The 22889-nt window shown below is 40.8% G+C and overlaps 1 protein-coding gene across 2 annotated transcripts in view; it reads right to left on the bottom strand.

The window, feature by feature from the left end:
• Positions 1-22889, bottom strand: part of LOC111147023 (LIM domain 7) — a 94934-nt gene that overhangs the window by 29039 nt on the left and 43006 nt on the right. The window contains exons 5-12 of one of the 2 annotated variants that reach the window (XM_022502869.1): positions 21367-21619; positions 20159-20437; positions 18077-18796; positions 17070-17099; positions 9795-9912; positions 7559-7701; positions 5840-6272; positions 3643-3951 (exon numbers count right to left, since the gene is read on the bottom strand). In XM_022502869.1, the coding sequence (XP_022358577.1) occupies positions 3643-3951; positions 5840-6272; positions 7559-7701; positions 9795-9912; positions 17070-17099; positions 18077-18796; positions 20159-20437; positions 21367-21581 (2247 nt within the window). In that variant the 5' untranslated portion in view covers positions 21582-21619. Of the gene's footprint in view, positions 1-3642; positions 3952-5839; positions 6273-7558; positions 7702-9794; positions 9913-17069; positions 17100-18076; positions 18797-20158; positions 20438-21366; positions 21620-22889 lie in introns of those variants that run through there. The other variant, XM_022502870.1, reaches the window with a different exon arrangement.

Below are 22889 nucleotides of genomic sequence, written 5' to 3'. Positions count from 1 at the left end.
TCAAAGCCACATCTGTGAGGCAGATAGAGGAGGATGAAGAGCTCAGGGGTCACACTCTTCCCTTGCCTTGGGGTCACCTTCACGAGTGCCCTGGCAGCCTGGATCAGAAAAAGAGGGAGGAAAAGAAGCAGTATCACAAGAGAAGTAGGGGAGAAAAGGGAATGGGAAGGACTGAAACCCCACCTGGGCAATGGAGATGGGAAAGAAATTTCTGTGGGCAGATTTTAAATGAGGTTGTATTAAGTTCCTTCCTTCATTAAGCCTTCCCTTCTTAATGGCACGAACCACCTTATGACCACAATTCTGTAAGAGGCTCCTAACCAGTTTCTGCCCCCTCAGACTTTGTTTCCTTAAAATAATTCTACATAACAGCAAAGCACTTAAGTCATAAAATACGCCTTAATCATAACACTCCCACATTAATGAGCCTATGAGGACCTAAATTACCTGCCAGAAAAGTTCATACTGCAGTTTGGTGATCAAGGCCTTGAATACAATTCAAGTCAGTGAACAAAAGCACCAACTATGTGTAAAGGCTATGGAGGGTACAAAGAATACCAGTGAAGGAGAATGAACATTTGGAACAAGGAATCCAGCAAATGAAACTTTAGCCAAGGGTGAAAAGTTCAATTCCAACTAGGAGAAGAAGAGGTCTTGATTCACGAAGAAAGTGACCCTCCTGGGCTTTGAGAGAGCAGGACAACTTCACAAGACAAACATGGGTGAAATGAGCATTTTCGAATCTAGGAACATAAGAACAAGTCTCTGTGATGTGTTAAGAACGTGGATGAGATGTTTAAGAAAAAGCAAGCAGTGCCATGTGGCTCGATCACCTACTTTGAATTCTTTTTTCCATGACATAGTGTGGTACAGGCGACCTTGAGTCAGAGTGCCTGGTTACAAATCCTGACCACCACTCAGGACCCTGTATGGTCTTGGACAAGTGACATGACTGCTTGTGTTTCAATTTCCACAACAGCAAAACAGGGACACAAGGGTTCCTGAGGACTAAGAAACAGCCTGAGAAACCTGGTTGGCCCATGGCCGAAGCTCAGTAGGCAGTGGTTACAGCGCTCCAAAGGGACCTCGGGACCAGTGCGGAGGGGCCAGAGTGCTCCCCTGAGGGCTGTAAACCTCACTGAACAGACCACAGAGTGCCACCAGAGGCCATGGAGCCCAGAAATGACCAAGTGCAGCCTGACTTCATGCAAATCAACCTAACACGGGCTTGCAGGGATCGCACAGACAGGTGACAATTTATAAAGTGTTCTCACTGCTGGGCAAGGACCCTGAGAATGAGGCTGGTGGAAGCAGGGACAGAAAAGAAGACTGCCGTGGGAGATTTTGGAGGAGGAAATGAAAGGATATTACTGGCAAAAGGATGAGGTAAGAAGTAGAAGAAAGACCCAAAGAACACTTACCAAGCTCCCAAACATCTAGATGTTTGCCCACATATTACTTTTTATTCTTCTATTCTCTGAACACATAAATGATAGAGTGTGGCCACACTTGGAAGAGCGTTACAAACACGCTTGACTTATTTGTGACGGGCTGTCTGTACACTCGCAGCCCTGTTCCCGAGGCAGTTATCTCCTTCTCAGTGATAAGAGCAGGTGATGCTACCTGAGCAGCAGCGCTGTCCACAGGGGAGGAGGGGACAAGCCAAGCCACAAAGAGTTGGGCAAGTCACCGTGTGAGCTGTACGTATGTGCAAGAATTCCAACCGCTGGACTCGGCAAAGCCTAATTTTGCTTGGTAGGATGCCATGCCAGGTTTGGAGACAAAGGAGCATAAATCCATTAATGATGAAACCTGAAACCACGCCACGTTAATGCAGGTTCTCGCGAACTCCAGCAACCTGGAACACACCCAGCACCACACTTGGCTCTTTTTCTTAATCCGCGGATGCGGGTGTCAGCGCCAGCCTGAGGGCGTCCTACCACCGAATGCACAACAGGCTGTAAGGCTGTTTTGTTGGGTTTGCTATTTGAAAACGTGAAGGCAAACACACAAGTCCATAAAAACAAAAGACACCTCGCTTCTGCTTTTATTACTCACCCACTGGTCGCTTATGCTCTCCAAGTATACCATAGGCTACCGTTCTCATCCACTGAAATTCAGGGTGCTAATTACAGATTTCCAATTCTTTAAAAACGAAGCAAAAAAATTTACGCCTAATGATTCTAGCAAGCTGAAGAGATCACTTTTGGATACGTGCTTGTAAATATGCATGGGAACAACGAAGAAATATACCTCCATGTTAACAAAGGTCATCTCTAAAAGATGGGATTACCCATCCTTTCTGTCATGCACCCTTTCCTGCATTCCCAAATTTTCTCAAGCACGAAGTACTTCACAATCAGAAATAAATTCTTAAGCTTGTAATGCTTTTCTGTAGCAAATATGCCACATCAACTTAGTGACATAGTTCTTTCATGAATATAATTTAGGCCAAGTTATATATTTGGTACTATGCCTTGGAAGACACACACACCTTGGTGATAAGGCAGCAGAGAATGCCTGACTAAGCCAGAGAACCAAAGGAGCTCCTCCATGCTACGGGGTTCATACAGCTACCAAACTGCTTAACAAAGGTGTTTGGGGGTTTTGCGGGGGGGCTTTGTTTTTTGTTTTTTTTTTTTTAAGAAAAGCTTTCCGTTCTCTAGACAAGCAATGACTTTTAGCTTACATATAAAACATACTACATTCATTACCTAGCAATTCTCCTAAAAGTGATCTATGGTGATTTTAAGTAGGAAAAACTACAAACGCCTCCACCCCGTCCCCATCATTCTTCTTCTGATAGTACATTTTGTTTAGACTCCAAACATTAAGGAATATAACTGTCACACTGTAACAAGGCCTCAATATTCCCATTAAGATACAAGAAAAGCCACAAAATTGTAGACTTTGTAAATCAGTATTAAAAGTCACGGAAAGGTTGTGGTGCCTGGGTGGCTCAGTCGGTTAAGCATTTAACTTCTTGGTTTCAGCTCAGGTCATGATCTCACAGGTCATGGGATCCAATCCTGTACAGGACTCCCTGCTTGGGTCGGGGCGGGGGTGGGGGGTGGTAGTTTACTTGAAAGATTCTCTCTCTCCCCTCCCCTTTGCCCCTCCCCCCCACGTGCTTGCTCACAGGCTCAAGCTCTCTCTCTCTCAAATAAACAAATACAAGTCATGAGAAGGTTAATATGATAGGAAAGAAAGGCCACGTCCCTAGAGGCCAGCACCTAGCATGTGTACCCTTTTCCCCTTGTGGTCAGTTAACCTCACTTGCCTGTTAGACCTGAATCTGTAACCTCCCAGGTGATCCCAACACCTGAACCAGGGACCACTGACCACGAGGGCTATAAGACAACAGTTGCTGAACTGAGGAATAGAGAGGAAAAAAAAAACAGCCAAACCCTGAAGAGATTGGTCCAAAAAGCCTCAAAACACACACAACACAAGGGTTATCTGGACCTACAAACGGAGAGGTGGAAGAGGCCTACTTCTTCTAAGATATGCTAAAAACCAACGGCCACATCATTTTGGACACCATCAACCCAGATAATAATGCCCAGAGGTTAGAAGCACCATTTCCAGGTTTCAATACTGAAGTTTCTGAGCCTGGGGGACAGGCAGCCTTCCCAAACTCACCTGCGATCTTGAGTCCTCCATTTGTGGTGAGCTTCCCCCTTCTCCAAACTCAGACGTTAAATCGGGGCCAGATGTGGAAGACAGTGTGGCTCTGGAAGTGTCAGCCTGGTCCTGGGAAAGGGATGAGAAGGAGGGTGTAGGGGACGGCGGCCCCGTCACACCTTCTCCCACCTCGGCTCTCTCTCTCTCGCTGGACTTGCTGGAAACGAGCTGGCTTAGGTCAGGTCTCTGTACAGAGGTGCTGACCAGGCTGTTCTGAGTTCTCTTAGCATCTTCTACATTTCCGTTATACTTCCAAGAGTCATCCATCTAAAAAGGAAAACACCATTTCAAGGTTGGTATCATTAGATTTCTGTTTAAAAAACATGTATACTTTAAAACTCTGAAAGTAACATATCTCCCACAGCATCTATGACTAAAAGCTCGGAGCACATTAGTTCCTGCTCACAGATAGGCACATACGTAGTGAGAAGGGGATTCGTTTTCTACAAAGGGATGATATTATGAACATACTGCTGAAACTTGCTTTGCTCATTTAAATCACCCTGATAGGTCAATAGACAGATCTCTAGACTAGCCTTTTAATTGCTGAATGCTCCATGGTATGGATGTCTACAATTTATTCATTTGATACGCATTCAGCATTGTTTCAAGTGTTCTGTAACCACCAAAAACACTACAAATACCCACATACTTTTATAATTGCAATATTTATTTTTATAGATTCCCAAACGTAAACTCGCTGGACCAAAGGATATTTCAGATGTAATACATGTACTATTTTAAAAAGTAATATATAAATTTTATATATATTTATCTTCTCGAAAAAAAACTGTAGCAATGCACTCCCAAAGGAATGTAGAAATATGGTTATTTCTCTGCATCCTTGCCAACACTAGACATTTTCAGTATTTTGAGTGTTTGTCAATCTGATGTGTAAAAAGCTATACACCTCATTCTTGCTCTCATGAGGCTGAACATGTTTCAGTGTGTGCTATGTTATCAAACTTTTGAACTCTCTCTTCCTTAAATTGGCTACTCATTTTTTTAAAATTTTTTTTAAGATTTTATTTATGTATTTGACACAGAGAGAGAGTAAGAGACAGAGTACAAGCAGGGGGAGTGGCAGACAGGCAGACAGAGGGAAAGGGAGAAGCAGGCTCCCTGCTGAGCAAGGAGCCTGATGTGGGGCTCAATCCCAGGACCCTGGGACCATGACCTGAGCTGAAGGCAGACGCTTAACTGACTGAGCCACCCAGGTGCCCCGGCTACTCATTTCTATATCGATTATTCTACTCGTTATCTTTTTTCCTATCAATCTGTAGGAACATGTGAAATCCTAGTGATATTAAACTTACATCCAGAATTTATTTTACTATATTTTTCTGAGTCTGTAAGTTGTCTTTTGACTGTTTAACTAATGAGCCATATATATTTGATTTTTTTTATGCTGCCAAATATATCTCTATTTTATTTACTATAATGAATAGGACTTCTCTGGCTAGTTTAGGGAGATTTTCCTTATCTTGAATATTCTTTCAAGTTTTTTCTTAGATTTTAGGATACTCTACTGGCAGGAGTAAAAATAAATCTGAACATTGACCTTAACACTCTCCTGCAATGCCCTCACCGTCAACTACATAATACTGCTTCATTCTCAGGGCAAATGTTTCCAATTTCTCTATTCTTAAAAATCCCAATATAAATAGAACCATGAGATACATTTTAATAACCACTTTCAAGCATATCAAGTTCTAATAAAGCAGGTAATCAGAGAAAAATAGAAAGTTGTACCTAAGGCACCTGAAAATATTTAGGTTAAACCACGTGAAATTGCTGTTTTGTAGGTCAAAAAGAACTACTAGCATCTTCATATGGTTTAGCCTAATACCTTACAAAAGCTTTATTTGAGAAAACATAACACTGAAACATGTTCTGCCTTAGAAAGCAGCTTATTCGTTCTTTAAAATACATCAGGCCTTACTTTCATTAAATGTCAAATTTAACCAGTTCCACAGACTTGTTCTACTTTAAGCATTAAACATCTACTGAATCTAGATCAGCTGACACAAAATGGCCCTATACATAAGTTATGCATATTTTCTATATCAAGTAGAGGTAAATCAAACTTCTACACAAGTTCCCCAACATTTTGCTCTTGAGAACAGACTAAATAACCTGGGAACATATTTTTTACCGTGTAGGATCTCGGGAGTGATGAGATTCCCCTTGCCTGAGAGCCAAAAGGTCTCGGTGTGACCACAGATGTTAACCTGGCTGTATCAGTTTTCTGGTAACTTCTGGGGAGAGAGGCTGAAACTCGAGTCGACTCTCTTTGTGTCGTCAGTGAAGGCTGAGAGGACAAAGAGTCTGGGAGTTGTTCTTTGATGGGGCTTTTAGAAGGAAGGTGAACGCCAGCGGCCGCAGCATCTTCTCTTTTTGCAAAAGTCGTGGAATCTTGTTTAGGAATTTCTGTAGAATATGCTGTTCCCTTCTCTTCTACTCTCTCACTCTGGTAACTTGCTTCTGACATGGTCAGTGTAGGGGAAAGCATCTCTTCATACAATATGTCATCAGAAGAATGCAACCTCCTCCTCAAGGTAACTATGGACGTTTGATTTCGGGATTCCCTTAGCAAGAAGAAGCACACCACAACACCAAGTTACGCATGTGACACACCGAGGTGGAGAGACAGAGGTCACTCGGGCAGTAACATATAACGGACTAAGAATAAAAAGGCTACTGACGTCACACAATAACCAAAATGGTATTAACAGAATAGGAGTATAAGTACAGGTAATTTTTTTTTTTTAGTGCCACACTAAAAGACTGTAGGAACTAGATTCTTTTTTTTTTTTTTTTTCTTAAACTGGCTCTCAAATACCTCGGTGGGATTTTTTAATTGTAAAGAGATGTTAATGAGAAAATGAGGATACTTGAATAAGGGAACATTCACAAAGTTTTACCTACAAGTTTATCGATCTTCCCAAATTAGCATACTATAACTGATTGTCCAACAACCAGTTTGAACCTTCCAAAGCTGTGGATTCCTTTATAGGGCTATGAGCTTTTTTTCCTGTATATGATTTTAAATAATTTAGTAAAAACAAAAGACCACAGAAGACTTAGACTTCAGTTAAGATCAAGTTAGTAGATGATTTCATACAGCTTGATAGGACTTGCATGGACAATTATTACAAATTAAAGATACCACTCATATTTATAGAGAAGCCCATGACACATCCAACCTCACTGCTACCTTTCACCAGGAAATACCTCCTAAGTGAATGAAACTGTGCTTACCATTTGCTTCTAAGGCACAAAGCAGCTTTGTTTAACTTCACCTGACAGCACATTTCCTCTTTGACATTATCCTTAAAGCATATTTGCCTTCCCCCGACCTATACATATTCCAACGTTTCTCATAGTAACTGCTCTACAGGAAAGTTTACATTGGACCTTTATCCTGTTATGTCGGAATGCCAAAAATAAACCCCTTACGTTTGTGTTTATATCATCTTCCTTTAAAACAGAATTTTAATCGCACCACTAAAACATGAAAAGGAACTTGATATTTTACACAATTTAAATGAGTGGGAGCTGGTTTTACGTGGCCATTCCATTCCTAAATTCATCTTAAAAGGAGAAAAGGTAGTTTATTTTCTGCACCAAAGATGGCCAACACCACCCAATACTGCACTTGAATATACAACGTAAAAATCAAGAATGCACTCCTATATCAAGCACCCATTTTTTTTGTTAATCCAAGTCACTATTTATTACAGCAATACTTCGCTTTCTCATTGCACAGCAAATCCTGTTTGCTTATGGTTTAATACTGGTATCCTACCCTTACATAAAATATGGATTTCTAACACTAGGAATTCCCACCATGAGATGTCTTCAGCTTTATTACCTGTCCTGTAGCATTTCCTTAAACACCTTAGAGCTTCTCTCAGACTTCTCGAGTGCCTGCTTTTCGATTTCTTCCCTCTCTTCCTTTTTCTTCTGCAGATCTGAAGTGTAGCTTTTTCGACGATCTTTCCATTTTGCAAGGTCCTAGCAGAAGAAAATCACATCAACGCAGGCACACCTGAATTTCCACACACCCTCTCCAGCAGTGAGAGTGCGCCAGGGTGTCCCATTACATCGCTGAAACCGTTCACTCCAACTTGATGCCAAGGTGGCCTAATTCTGCTTTTTATAGCTGGCGTTTCTGTACCAACCTTTATCTCATGTGTCTGTCGAAAAAACCTGACCTAATAAGATAGACCCCATTACTGTTCTCCTGCCTCCCTGCCCATTTCACAATGCATGCTAAATGCCTGTGATTGGGTGTCTGGCCAGAAAGATCAGGAAGTGTTTCAACTTCATTTTTACCTTACTCCAATAACCTGGCTGCTGTGTGAAATGTCATATTTCACTAGTACAGGTGGAACAGACATAGGATTGTAATGGTGAAGCGTAAACGCACACTCTATCTTTCATTTAACATACGCCGCACTGGATCCCTACTTTGAGGCAGAGGACCACAAACACGCAGACGCGTACAATGTGGGTTCCCTCAAGGAACTCTTGGTCTGGAAAAGAAAGGGACTTGTAAATAAAGGTTCAACAATGATGGGACAGCATCCCAACAATGTAATGGGACAGCACAGGATGGTGGGGGTCTGAAGGAGAGACAGTGGACAACTCTACCTCTGGCAGGGGAGGGCAGAGTTTGAAAAAGGATTTCCTGGGGAGGTCAGGCTTGAGGATAAGATTTTAAAGCAGGTATACTCCACCTAACAGGGCAATAAGGAAGATCCCATATGAAAAGTGGAGCTGTTTCCCATATTCCCAGGAACAGTCTAACCTAGCTGGGTGACTCCAGGACAAGCAACCTGATTTTGCTTTTAAATGAGCCCTAGCAGCCTAAGCTGGTTGTGACACTCAAGGGTTTAAGACATTTTGGATGGTGCAGACTTTTCTAGGTCTCCAAAATGGAGAAATGCCATGCTAAGAACCTCTAGTGGGATTCCAATACAAAGAGAGGCACATCCAGGATCTCAGACTAAACTAGTCCTGTTTCATACCCTTAAGAGTTGACAGAGCCATTCCTGCTTAAGAACAGCCTGAAGCCAGTAAGAACCACTTCTTTTTTGTTCCAAAAGGAACAAAAGCAGTGTGTGTTTAGTCCTACAGGATAATCAGCATGTATTTTCAACTGCATTAACAGATAACGCCTCAATATTTATTTTCACACCAAAACTGTCCCCATGTATCTGGGCAAAGTGACACTGAATTACTGTTTCTTGATCATTAACTCAAGTTCCCAACTAAAAGAGACACCGAAATTGAGAAATGCAGCCAAGGCAGGAGATTCTTCATTTCATAGACTTTAATCTCTCTGAAAATGAAGATTTACCATCCTTGGCCCTTTTGTTCATCCTAACACTCTACTCTTCCCATAAAGTTATCCTCAAACTCCTTCGGGTTTGCTCTGTATATATTATCTATTGTGTTTCTAGACACTCCTTTGGTTTGTAACAATTACCCCTTTCAAAAAAGGTCAAGCTTTTTCCCTGCAGGGACAAAGCTAAATATTAAGTCTGTGTCCATATAAACATCTGGATATAAATCAGCCCTATGAAAACATCTCATTTTGATTCATATCAATTACTTTTCCAGCCAAAATATTACACCTAGTTATATTTATTTCTCCCCAAATCTGTATTAACTCTAAAAACCCCCTTCATCTCTCCCTGCTAATGCCCAGACTGTTCTGGAACCCCTCCTCCTCTAAACTTTGAATTAAGTCTTTTCCCTTCATAAGCATAACAGTCATACCCCCAAATTCAACTGACCACAGCACAGGAACAGATTAACCGCACTGTAAGGAAGCAGATTCACATTTTTGAGAACTCAGAAAATATGAAAAAATAAATATCCTACTATATTTTACACAGTGGCCTTTAAAATAGGCAACAGTGATAGGCCAGAAAGGAATACAAGCCTTTTCAAAGGAAGCTGATCGCATTTTCTGTAGAACTGCATTCTGTAGGAAGGAAAATCATCTCAAGTATACTGATCTTCTTGTAAAAGATGCAAGGAGGAGTCCAACAAGAAGACTCTCCCCCAGCCTTCCCTTCTCCCAGTAAGAAAGTACTCACATCTTGCCACTTCTGATCCTGTTCTTTTAATTGTGATTTTATTTTCTGCATCTCCTCATAACGCAGCTGACGCAAGTTCTGAACATCCTCCGCGCTGACATCACTCATGGACTTACTCCTACGACAAAAATATCCACGGTAACCAAGGGTCACATGACCGGATTTAGGGTTAAACTGGAAAGCCGGGGTTTTGTTTGGAAATTCCATCTAAATTTCTGCTGTACTACCTAGACGTTTTTGTGATATTATCACAGAAATAGCACTACAGAGATAAATGGTGTTTTTCCAAAACGCAGAAACAAGAGCCTAGCACTCAAGTGTGAATTCTTTCACAAAATGGCTAAATGAGCCCTCTATGAGTCTGAAAGAAATACTTCAATGTTCATATTTGGAGTGGTCCATGCATGAAAGGCTTACTTCAGAAAGAAATATTTACTAGAATCATCTGTAGGTTTCTATCTTCCCCAAAGATCATCTTTTAAGGTCTGGCTGTCTTTTCTGGGCACTTATTAAATAATTTAATGACTACCTGAGAGTTTCTCCTCAAGTTCATTACCATGAATAAACGTGTTACTACTTCTCAAGGATTCTCTAAAATCCAGCCACCACCACACTAGACATATTCTCAAAGCACCATGGGTAGTTTCTAACAGCCAGTTATAATGGAATGACCTCCACAGCCCTCTGTTTTATTAAGGCAGAGTGCATGTCACCTAATGTGTGATCCTGTCATGAGTATGTACTAAGGATTAGCTCTCAGAGAGCTCAATCTAGAGTAGAACCAATGAGCAGAGTGCAGCGTTAGACAAGAGGCACCCGGAAGGGATGGTCAGTTGCACTGGAGATTAGAGTAGTAGGCATGGGGTAGTCCAATATGAATACTAGAGAGCAGGCACGAATGAAAGAGAGCTTTTCAAAGTGGGGTAACCAAAATGTGCTTTCCTATAGAACTTTCATAATGCACTGTGGATTTTATTTCATTGTAACAGACTCCACTTTTATTTAAGTAAGTTATTTAAGTAACTTTACATTTCCTTCTTGGACCTTTAAACTTCACCCTCTCAAGAGTTTGCTATCACCACGTTTCTTTTATGACACACTTGCCCTTAGCTAGCTCAGGAATTCAATGGGCCTCTATGCAAATGATTCCCAATCCACAGCCCCTGGCCAGGCCCTACCTTGACTCAATTCCAATTACTTGTTGAATAAATATCTGCATGGATATCCCCTAGGCACCTCAGTTGTAAAAGGACCAATTGAAATAATATCTAAGAAGGGTTTTGTAAACTATAACTCACTAAGCAAATGGTTATTGTTGATGTAGCCAAACTCAATCTTGTCCCCAAACCTGCTTTTCTGCCTGTGGCTGTTAATGGTGTAACCTGCTTCCAATCATCCACATGTGAAACCTAAGAGCCATTTTTCACCTTTGCCTCTCCCTTCTCCCTACTTTCAATTAGTTATCAAGTCCTCTTATTCAGTGTCTTTTTCTTTCCACTTCTTTTGCCAACACCCTAGATCAGAACACAGTCAACTCTTACCTAGACCTTTAAAGTAGCTTAAATTATCACCCAGGCTCCAGGTCTAGTGAACCGGTCTTCAACTGTTCCAATATGAAAGCCCTTCATCAGTATATATACCTTTTTAAATGCCACTCATTCCCCAGGATCCCAGATACATTAAACACTGGATGGGTATGTATAACTTTCTATTCATTCTCCACTTGAAAGTCTAACAGACCACTCGAACTTGACTTATCATAGACCAAAAACATGATTATTCACCCATAACATATTCATCAATGAAATTCAACTCCATCCTCCAGATTACAGGCCAAAAATCTTGGAGTCATCCTAGATGCCTCTCTTTTTCTTATACATCATAACTGATCCCACCAGTAAACACTGTCAGTCTACCATCTAATTCTACCTAGGACACAACCACTTCTCACCACGTCTACCATTACCACCCTGATCCAAGCCATCGTATCTCCCACATGGATTATTACAATAATCAGTCTTCCTGCTTCTACCCCTTCCTGCTCAACAGTGTATGCTTAAAGCACAACCAAAGGGATCTTCTCAAAACTGCACTCAGATCGTGACATCTCTGTACCGTGCACCCACCAGTTTCTTTCCATTTCACACAAGTTAAAAGCAGATTCTTCCAAGACCTAGGACATTACCTGGATCCTGCCCACCTCTCTCAGCTCATCTCCCATCATGCTCCCCTTCACTCACACTGCTCCAGCCAACTGGTTTCCTTGCATGTGCCCAACCTCCTGCTCTTCTACTGACTCTTCAACCAATCATATGGCTTATCTCTTCCAGTCATTTGCTTGGACATTACCTCAGTGTTTCCCTCCCAGACCACCCTACACAAAAGAGCAAATGCCCCTCTCCTTTGGCCACCTTATCCCTCACCCTTTCTCTCCATAGCATTTATTGCCATTTGAAATGTTTATTGACACATCACCTGCCTCATCCTATAAGATTACAAAGCAGGAATTTTGTCTCCTGTATCACCTCAGCCTAGAAGAGTGCCCAGCCCATGGTAGGTGTTGATAAATGTGCTGATCTAGAGAATATTCTACCACTTTGATAATAATTCCTACCTCTTCTATGCCAAAAATGGTCTGGTCTATCTCTCCACTCCTCTAATGCTTTAGCTATACCTTTCTCCTAGCATTATCATTCAGCATTACAGGATAGTGTGTGTGTGTGTGTGTGTTTGCGCGCACATGCGCGCGTGCTTAGTTTAGCTCCCTCATAAGTCCACATGTCATTTGGAGAAAAACCCATTAACACATAACAAGGCATGTAGGATACATGCATTTAACACCTGTGGCAAGAATGAGGTATGTTTTTATCATACTTAATCAAGCAAAATAAACTCAAAGTGTTTCTTTTTGTGTGTGTAGGATAAATCAGGATTTCCTCCCCAATGTTTTGTAAGAAAAGCTTTGTAGGATTTATTGAAGAGTATTAAGGAATTACACATAAAATATATATCAAGTTATATACTGGCTCTTTAAAAATATATACCTAACTAGGTATGACTATATATAAACCTGACTTATGTGATTTTGAAAATATAAATTAAGCTATAACTACAAAGAATGAGACTTTTTGTGCTCGGATTTTAACAGACTTCCTAAAAAGAGGGAAGAAAATATTTTTCAGGACCAATGCATGAGAATAATCTGGATACCCAACACATAAGATTTCATAAGTTCCAGGACAAACACGGAAATGCTAATATTTTAATAATCTTTTGGTAGGAGGGAAGGCTGATAGTCTCGGCTGGCCCAGACACATCCACGCACGCTCAATTAGCTCTCACCCTCCTGCACTATAAAACCTTAACACAGTCCTTTACAGAGAACATGTTCACCATGAACAGAGGCTACATTGTCCTCCTGAGAGCTCAGAGCATAGAGCCGGGCACCTAGGAGGAGATCCCCAGTGTGAACCAAGGGAGCCAAACACAGTCCAGAGCAGACTAATCCCTGCCGTCTGGCAGTAATGGGAGTTCCCTTTGTTCCTGAGGGTGTAAAGTTACCTAAAGAAAGCCTGGGCACATTCCATTCAGGCTGAACCGAGCACTGGGGACCCTGCTGAGGCTTCCAAGCCTGGTAGTGGCACCAATCTGTACCCCAACCTAACATCACTTAGCTTCTCTGAGCCTCAGGTCCTCGTCTTCTAAGCAAGGAAGGGATTGTTGTAAGAAAAGGAGGAAGGTTACACCGCATGTATTTTAATAACCATCAGTGCTACATACCAACTATTCTTGTGAAGGCAAACATGACTGCATGGGATCTCTTGAACAAAACTCCCAAAACAGCTTCAGACTAGCGAGGCCACCCCAGGCCACACTGATAAAATCTAGAACTTTCTGAGTACAGAAGTCTTTCAGCCAGATCATGAAGAATTCTTTCCTTCCTTATCAGAATTACCAGTATAACATTAAACTCCTGAGGGCTTACTGTGTGCCAGTCACACTGCCAACTGGTCTACCTGGGTTAGCTCATTAAATGATGCCCTCATCCGGTTCTCCCACTCACTAGCTCTACGTCCTCGGGAAAGCTGCAATATTTGTGTCTCTTTCTTCAGGTACCTGCAATGCATCTAATACCTACTGTCTGCCTCACAGACTAGAGATAATCTAAGAAGTAAGGGATCAGAAAGGACCAACATGTAGAAAATGTCCTAAATATAAAATCACTGATTGCTTTAAAGAGCAGGTAGAAATTCCATGATACTAAGTCTGGGGTCCCTGGAGTCCTGAACTTTCAGGGGAAGATAGGGATATACTTATTTATGCATTTTTGAATATATTTTCATTAGGTACTGTAGGAATTCTCTAAAGCATAATCAGTATTAAAACCTGGAAAATAGGCTCTAGAGTGACTACAAACTACTATGATAATATAAGAAACTTTTCATTTATAGGTTTACAGTCTAAATCAGGTTTTCCCTATAGCAGCTCTATTGATATTTTGGGGGTAGAAAATTACTTATCGTAGGGGCTGTCCTGTGTCTTGCAGGACAATTTAGCGGCATCCCAGGATACAAAAGCACCAGATTGCTAGTAGCAAACCCCCATCCCCAACCCACCCAGTGTAACAATCAGAAATGTCTATGGATATCGCTGAATGTCCGCTAGGGACAAGACCCCCAGAAACTCACATCTACTTTATTTGCCCCCTCCTTTTTGTTATTTTAGGTGTCCTCACAGTTGTACAGAATTTTTTGGCCAAAACCCACACAGGAAATGTACATCTCTTAGTTGTCTCTGGTTACAACTTTACCTTCAATCAGTTTTCATTTCCTGTTGATCCTGGCAGAAGACTGAATGGCTTAGTCCTACTACAAGGACTAAATTATAACGACATGCCCTTCCAACAACTTTGTCATTCACAGCTTCTGCCAAGAGGCATCATAACCATGTTTTCAACTGTCACGGAACCATACAGACAAATCCATGCAACACAAAAAGCACATGTGACAAAATACCACATATAAAGCATCATATTAAAAATAAACAGAGTGACAGATGTTAAAGGCCAGTAAAAAGCAAGCCCAAAATGAATAAGCTAAGACTTCAAGAGGTAATACGCACTCCTCTTTCGCCTGGTCCTTAACTAAAAAGAAAGCATTCACGTTACAGGCAGTCATTTTTCAATCACAGGATGTTAAGCAATAAAGATTTTCCAGGTAAGTATTCTGAGCTTGAAAATGGACAGGATGTCCAAGAAATATCATTAAGAGATATCACTTGTTTCCTGTTATATGAACATGTCTAGAAATAGGAAATAAGTTCTAGATGAAATGCCTATACTCAATCCAACTTTTTGTTTTCATTGCAGCAAATCGGTTTAAGAAAACCATTGCTAACTGATAGAACACTGAAAAAAAATGTCCACATAAAAGGTATTGATGACAAGTGGTATAAAACGCACTTTAGTTTTCTGAAGACATTTTCGCTTTACTCTCCATTATCTGAGAAGTCATGCATTACTCCTCAGTCTCAATTTACAGACAGCCTTGCTTTATTTGTGTTACCGTGGCGCTACACTAGAAGGGGGACCAGGCTTTAAAACAAATACTGTATTACGCAAGCAACAATCTGGAAATAGTCTACAGAAGGTATTTGCTGCTGCCAGCTAGAGCCAGAAAGCTCTCTAGTTTTCTGAACTTGGCATTTGGGTTCCTCTTCTGTCTTCTTAGCCCAGTCAGACGGGGCACATCCCTCCGGAGGAACACAAGGAGTCACAGAAATAGCTGTGCGTGCTCACGTTCCCAGATCCCATGCCTGTACTCAGTGTACTTCCATCCTCTTTCAGAAAAACAAGCTGCTGCCATTATCAGGTCTTATTAGCAATGAAAATTCTGGAAGTTTTCATTCAAAATGCTCAAAGCTGCAAAGATTTTTCATTCGTTAAAACAGCTTTCCTGTGATGAATTGAAATGAGCAGATGCTTAAGCGTCACGCTGTCAAGCACCTCAGTTCACCCTCACCAAAGAGAAAGCTTTAAGCCCTGAGGAGCTGGAAAGGGAATAATGTGCCTTTGCATGGCACATTGAAAGCATGCTGGGAGACTGATTTTTTAAAATCAGTTGCTGAGAAGTACTTGCAATTAGTTGCCTGTGACTCAGTTATACCTTTGATACCTAGAATGGTTATATGGCTTCAAATAGTAATTTTAGTAAGTTCCAAGACTTCTGCACTTCAAAAATTATGCAATCCTATCAAAACTAAAGATTCTTAGAAATGACATAAATCCCAGTGGGGGAAGATACTTAGTTGCAAAGGCTTAGGCAGATTTAAATATTTGACATACTTAAATTTTCTTCTTGTTCAAAAATTATTAACAATTAGATTCACGAAGTCACAGAAAGTCTGATGGAAAATATTAAAATGCATTCACCTGGTTATTCTGCACTAAGAATGAATGATTCTACAGTGTGCAGTAAAAAGTAAAAATATGGTAGCATTTGCTTTTAACTCTCTGTTACTTTAGAAATGGGAAACATTTCCAGAAAATTTTAAAAGATTTTAATTTTTGCAGTTTTGGGAAGCTGATTTTGGCTTTGTGACACAGCCATATTATAACTTTTTACTCTAATCAGGAATCATGAAAATGTTTCCAAACTCTACTAAGGAAAAATTAATGTTATTCCTCATCCCAGTTAATAAAGCTCCCCCCAAAATAGGAGTATATAGATAATGCCAACTGTATGAAATCCAACTTCAAAGTGAATGCTAGCATTCCTTTTCCATCATAGATTTTCTAAAATGTTCTAAAATAACTTTATTTGAAAAAATAAGATAAAATAGAATAAAAGAGCTTTATTTGGGCTTCAACAGGCAGAAGTGACAATTTTGGTCTTTGTAGCAATCAAATACAAAATTAAATATACCCAATCTTAGGCAAGTAATTGTGTTACTTTTATTCAACTCCTTGAATTAAAAAAAAAAAAAAAAAAAAAAAAGGAAAAGGGAAAGAATGGGGGGGAAAAAAAAGACCCGAATTTTAAACTTCTAATAAAAAAAACCTACCGCAGTCACATAGCACTGCATGCACTGTGCACTTGGGCACAGAAATATTACCATTAGGTTGCAAAATTAAGAAAATTTCCCATTTTTTAAAATTACATGCACAGCACACAGCGTCCCCATTTAGTGACATGCCAGAATAGAAGTGCAGTGACATTTTACACAAAGGACAAACAATACACAGATTTTTTTTTTACTGTGAACTAAAAAACTTACCCATTCTCACCATAAATCTTTTGAAAGAGTCTAAGAAATCAGAAAACCAAAAATTAAAAGTCACTTTTCAGTTTTGCTACTCTCTAAATGTTCAATATCTTTACGATCCTAACTAGAGATGGACAAATCTCAAAAGGTTTTATCACCTTCTTGATAATGTCTCAATTTCTAATTGATCTCATATCTCAAGGAATCAAATTAAGCGAGATAAAGAGTTTCCTAATTTACCTCGAACCAACAAATCCATAACAAGGAGCTTCCTGTTGCCAGGAATAGAAGTTAGATGTGGATCTACTGATTTTAATCAACCTTGTATTTGTCCATCCCGAAGTTCAACAAGCTGAACATCAAAATGGCAAGTTGCACAACACATAAATGCAGACACATTATTATCAAAATGGCCATAATTGCATACAGGTAAAATGTAGTAGACAGCAAATAACATTCATGCATTTTAATAAGGTTTGCGCTGAATTTTAAACTATAAATTTAAAAAGTCATATATTGATAGGCCAAGGAACCTAGGTCAAAACCAAAAATCATAATTAAGTTAAATGAAATTTGCAATGCCATATTTTAAGGGAAATGTTTACACATAAATCATACATTCCAAAATATGAGAAACACAGAAAACTAAACTACAACCAGACTGGTTCAGAAAAGCCTGGACATGAGAATATAAAGTCGGTAAACATGGCTGGAAAACAGTTTCCGGAAACATCATGTTGCTGATAGTATCATAGTCTTCCTTGAGGCCAAAGGTAAGGTTTGTGTCTACACGTTTTAAAACAGGCCTCAAATAGTTGAATTAGAGTTGTGCAAATATGGAATTGCACTTTTTCCAAGAAATCACTACAGGTTTCTCACAACAATATAAATCTTTACAGGATGCTTCAAAATGGCTCGTGACATGCAGAGTTGGGCGATACAATGCCACTTTCTCACACAGGAAAAGTTACACAAGACCATCCATGACAAGCAAAATCCTTTCAGAAACACACTCTGACCTCTCGACCATCAGCCGTTTCCTGTGCCTAAGTCTGCTGGCCTCCCGGATGGCCTCCCACTTCCGGAGGTCTGCCTCACTGCAGGGACCAGGGGTGAAACTGACAGGAGGCACAGTCGTCCCCAGCTGCCAAGACTGGATCTTGCGAGTCAACATGTCATCTTTCTTCTGCCTGTAGGAAGGCACTAATACTCTACAGCTCTTCCTTTTTTCTTTGGGTGGGCGCGTCCTTTCAAGTACACAGAGGAATTTTGCTTGAATTTCTGGAGGAAGAGTCCAGGGTTCGGGGAAAGGGACTGGTTGGTATCTATCTGGGGCCCCTGACAGAGGCACCTCTTTTTTCTGTGCTGGGATTCGGCGTACAATCATATCATCTTTCTCTAGATCTGGAAGTACAAGTTCACCTTCTCTACACTGCAGAATTATATCTCGCTCTACAGGATCATCTTGCTCGGAAAACCTTCTAAAGTCTTCAAAAGCCCGGAGAACATATGGATTTGCATGGAAAGCTCCAGTCTTTCTGACAAAGAAATCATCATTCTCTAAGTCAGGATCGAGGGTTGACATCTCAAGGTCATCTCTTTTATACCCCGGTGCAGAAGAGAGATTCTTTCTGCGTGTTATGAGCCTTGGGCCAGCAGTGGGATCAATTTTGATATTTGTTTCAGAAGATAAGATGTCATCAGAGTATGTTTGGAGTGCCTGAAGTAATAAAAACTGACTGAAGCACAGAAAAGAAAAAGGAAGGGAGAATCTTATTAAGTTTAGGTTGAAAAGGTAATTAGGCAGAAGAGCAACTAGCCCGTTACCATGGGTGAATTATTTTAGGGTACCATGGGAGAGATTCTTGCTTGGAAGAAAGACTAGCCTTTAACGCCATCACCCGTGACCTTCTTGGATACCATTTAAAGAAGCAAATGCAGAGTGTACTTCTTGGCAAAGGTGGGCACCAGCCAGGTCAACTGATGGGGCTAGAACGTAGACAGAGCGCACTTGCCTCTCTGTCGTACATACATTTGCTTTCTCCCTTCCCTTATTCTGTTAGCCAAGGTGATGTAGTCCCCATCCCAGAGAAGCAGCAACAATCTTGATGAGATCAAAGAGTTGGTCATCAAGCACTTTATGCAATCAGGTAGTCAGCAGAATTTAAAAAAGAAAAGAAAAGAAAATGCTGTGAACCTTTCGAAAAGACCCTGATGAATCTTTTCTTTGCCTTTTCCCACAAGACTGGCAGGCCCTGGTGTTTATCTAAAAGTTATTTCCTTTCTCCACATCTCCACACAGAACACAACCATATACTAAGTTCAACTTCCGCAAAAGCTTTTTAGAAATAGTTTTCCAAAAGATTTGACTATGCCCCACATAACTATGTACTATCATGTACATCATTGCGCTGAAGAATATTTAACTTTATAAACTTCCAAGCTTATGTGCTCCCACAGAAAGCAATGCGTCATACAATAGGCTTTTGTGCTAAATATTATGAATGAGGTGTCAGGATCCAGCGCGTCACGGTCAGAGATTAATGGAGCAGCAGCAGCTGGCGCAGGGGTCCTAGGCCAGACTCAAGGCGGGCAGGCTCATGCACACAGATACACCTGGGCTCCTCGGAGGCACTGCTGCTTCTCCTGGCTGCATGGGTGTCCCGGGAGGTCCTGGCCCCTTTGGTAGCCAATTCCAGCAGGAGTGAACGTCTTTGGCAGCTGCTGTCTAGCCTATGTTTTGCTTTTTGGATTCTACTAAAAATGGAGGAGCTTCTGTCCGAGCCCAAATCCTCATCCTCAGAATCTGAATTCCTCCTACTGTAGAATGATGCAGAGAAAGGAGGGAGGGAAGGAGAAAGAGTTGGAGAAAACTACAACTACTGAAAATCCTGTCATGCAGAAGGCTTTTTAAGATCCAGGTCCTAAGGTTTAAATTTAAACAGCATTTTTTTTTTTTTTTTTGCAGTTACAGAGGTTCTATAGGTATTGAAGAGAAAAGTAACCTTTCTCTCTCTCTCTCCTAAGCAGCACACATAGAATGCACCTAGCCAGGGTGCCGAAGGAACACTAGGACAACAGAAACGTGCACAGAGACAAACCTGAATCCCTGAAATTCTTTATACCATGGTCTGTAAGTTTCTCTTTTTATTCTTTTCCAGTTCACATCTTCTGGGATCCAACATTTGGGAAGAAACTGATCAAAAGCATTCCCTGGGTTTGGCATGACTGGACTTAGCTTTCGCACATAAAGATCATCCTTGATGGTGTTGGGCAAGCTTGTCTTTTCTTCTTCCACTTCCAAGTAACAAGAGGACTTTGAAGCTTCTTGTACTCTTGGCCAGTTCTCCACATTTCTGCCCCAAGTTCTCCTCTCGTTACTGTTCAAAACATCCAACCGGTTAAGATACCAAATGACAATTTGTGACACAGAACAAAAAGGCATGCTTTTTGGCTCACAGAGTTTATGCCACTGGATGGGACAAATTAGTTGCCACTCTCATCATTATAGTTCCTAGAACAAAGTTAAGGCATTATAATGGCATCTCATTTTAATTAGAGAATAACTTGATACACAAGGGCCAAAGATAATTATGAGATGTGTTAAAAAGAGACAAACTGCAAACAACCTGGGGTGTTATGTATTAAAACCAACATCACAGACACTCTGATCTGGGAGAATTTTTCTGACCTCGTCAGTGCGTACGGCCCAGAGGCTAATGTGTCAGCAGGAGGAAACCTTGGTGAATAAGAGCTAGGAGAGGTGGTTTTCGATGTGAAACACTCGGGCCTCTTTTTCACTCGGAATCTACGGTTGGCTAAGTCATCCAAAACTATATCAGGCAACCTTCGTTCATCCTCGGAGTCCGAACCACTTTCAGAACCATTCACTTCCTTCTGACCGCAAGTTGCATTTGACAAATCCCACTCTGCTCTGCTAATTTGATGGGAAATTAAAGGACTGTCTGTGTGTCCACTGAGATCAATCAAGACAGGGAAAAAAATGGAAGAAAATAACTGCTCACCATGAACAACAAAAGTCATCTAATCAGCTGAAAGATGTCATTAGGCTAAAGGCATGCATCTAAAATAGAACCGGCTCTTCCTAGGCTGACACTTTAAATGGAAGAAATATCATCAGGATATGCATGACTAGAGATATAGGTAAGAAAAAAAATTTTTCATTATTGAAATTTATTAACCATGAAATACATTTTAAGAACCATTCCTTTTCCCATATTTAAAATCCCAGCAAATTCACAAAGCATACTGAATTTTAAAACACCATCATCAGCTTGCATCCCAGTACCTTGGAAATGTTCCATCTGCTTCTGGATACACCGGGCTGGCCCAACTTCTTCTGTTATCCTCATTTTTGTCTGGCTTTTTCTTCCTCAGTGGCGCCGGCACATAGGATGGCTGTCTACTTTTATTGGGCAAAAAACGATTGAACGGTAAAGCAGATTTTGGTTCAATGGCTGAAATCCTTCGATAGGACATATCATCTTTATTATAATCCTGCATTTTGGATGTAAATTCAGAATCTGTGTCACTTTCACAACCTATAAAAAAAGCAAGAGAATTTGCTTTATTCTCCAGATCATTTGTCTAACTGAACCCACACAGCAAGCCCGCTTTGTCCTTCCCTTGGAAACCCGGGGCTCTTCTGCTAACTCTGGGGAATATTTTTAGAAATTTGTCATGAAGTTGTGATAAGATCCATTAGGAGGAACTTGCTTTGCATACTGTAGGCGCATGCGCTACATTCTTTTACTGTTGTATAGTCTAAGCAGAAAACGTCCCCATTAACCACTGAATTCCTTCTCTTCCCAATATTCCTTGCCCCTGTGACTTTACATCAAATTTATTAGTGGGACGCAATAAATTTGTAGTGAGTAACACGTAGCGGTCGAGTCAAAGATGCCTAAAATGAGATCAAAGAGTCATTCAAGGGAAAGTCCATAATTTAAAATAAAGTATGCCGTTGTCTCAAATTTCTGTGAGGTGAGAGATAAGGGAGGACATGGAAAGAGAAGCAGAAAGCAAAATATCACAAAGGGGTTAGCCAGATCCTTGTGAGACCTCTAGAAGCAAAAGTCACACATCAGAAAGGAGGCTGGGACTTTAGAAATCAGTTGGTCCAAAGGAATATCAAGTCTCATTCCTAAAAGAACACACACAACTCAAGGTTTTTTGAGGGTAGCCATGGAAATATTGGGAACCTTGTGTTTTGATCCCAAATCATTCAAACACAAATTCAAAACAATGTACTTTGACACACCTCAAGGTCAGACAGATACAAATACTGATCTGTTTTTATAAAACAAGTAAGTCTGCTCTTTTTAAAGGAACAGGAAGAAAAGAGGCTACAAAATACTACTAGAGATCCAAGCTGAGTTGTCCCCCTTATCTGCCCTTTTCTTCCTGCTTCTGTGTATCTGTAAAGAAAGTTTGCAAATGTTTCTTGCTTCCCACCAGGGCTCCCTGGGAACATGGCCTTGCTCCATACCCACGGACCCGAGGACCTGAGAACTGTAGCCTCTCGGCATTAAGAACCCCTATAGGGTTAACCTGTGCTGGAGCCGGTCTGGTCTCCTCTCTCCTGCTCACCAGAAATCTATACTCAGTAACACTGAGAATAGCCTACAGGAAGTGGTTGAGCACACCCCTGTGAGACCAGGAGGCCGGAACAGGGTAAGGGAGAAAAGGCAGAAAGGGAGGAAGCAGCAGCAGCTATGACCAGGAGGGTGAAGAGTCTGATGCTTCATTTTTATGACCTCCTAAATATGACATCTTTGGCAAAGAAGAAAGATCTTAAAGAGTTTTGCCAAA

The sequence above is a fragment of the Enhydra lutris genome, unplaced genomic scaffold, assembly GCF_002288905.1.
Source record: "Enhydra lutris kenyoni isolate GAN:26980312 unplaced genomic scaffold, ASM228890v2 scaffoldscaffold15, whole genome shotgun sequence".
NCBI classification, from domain to species: domain Eukaryota; kingdom Metazoa; phylum Chordata; class Mammalia; order Carnivora; family Mustelidae; genus Enhydra; species Enhydra lutris.
The sequence above is the reverse complement of the archived record's forward strand: the minus strand, read 5'-3'. Positions and strand labels throughout refer to the sequence as shown.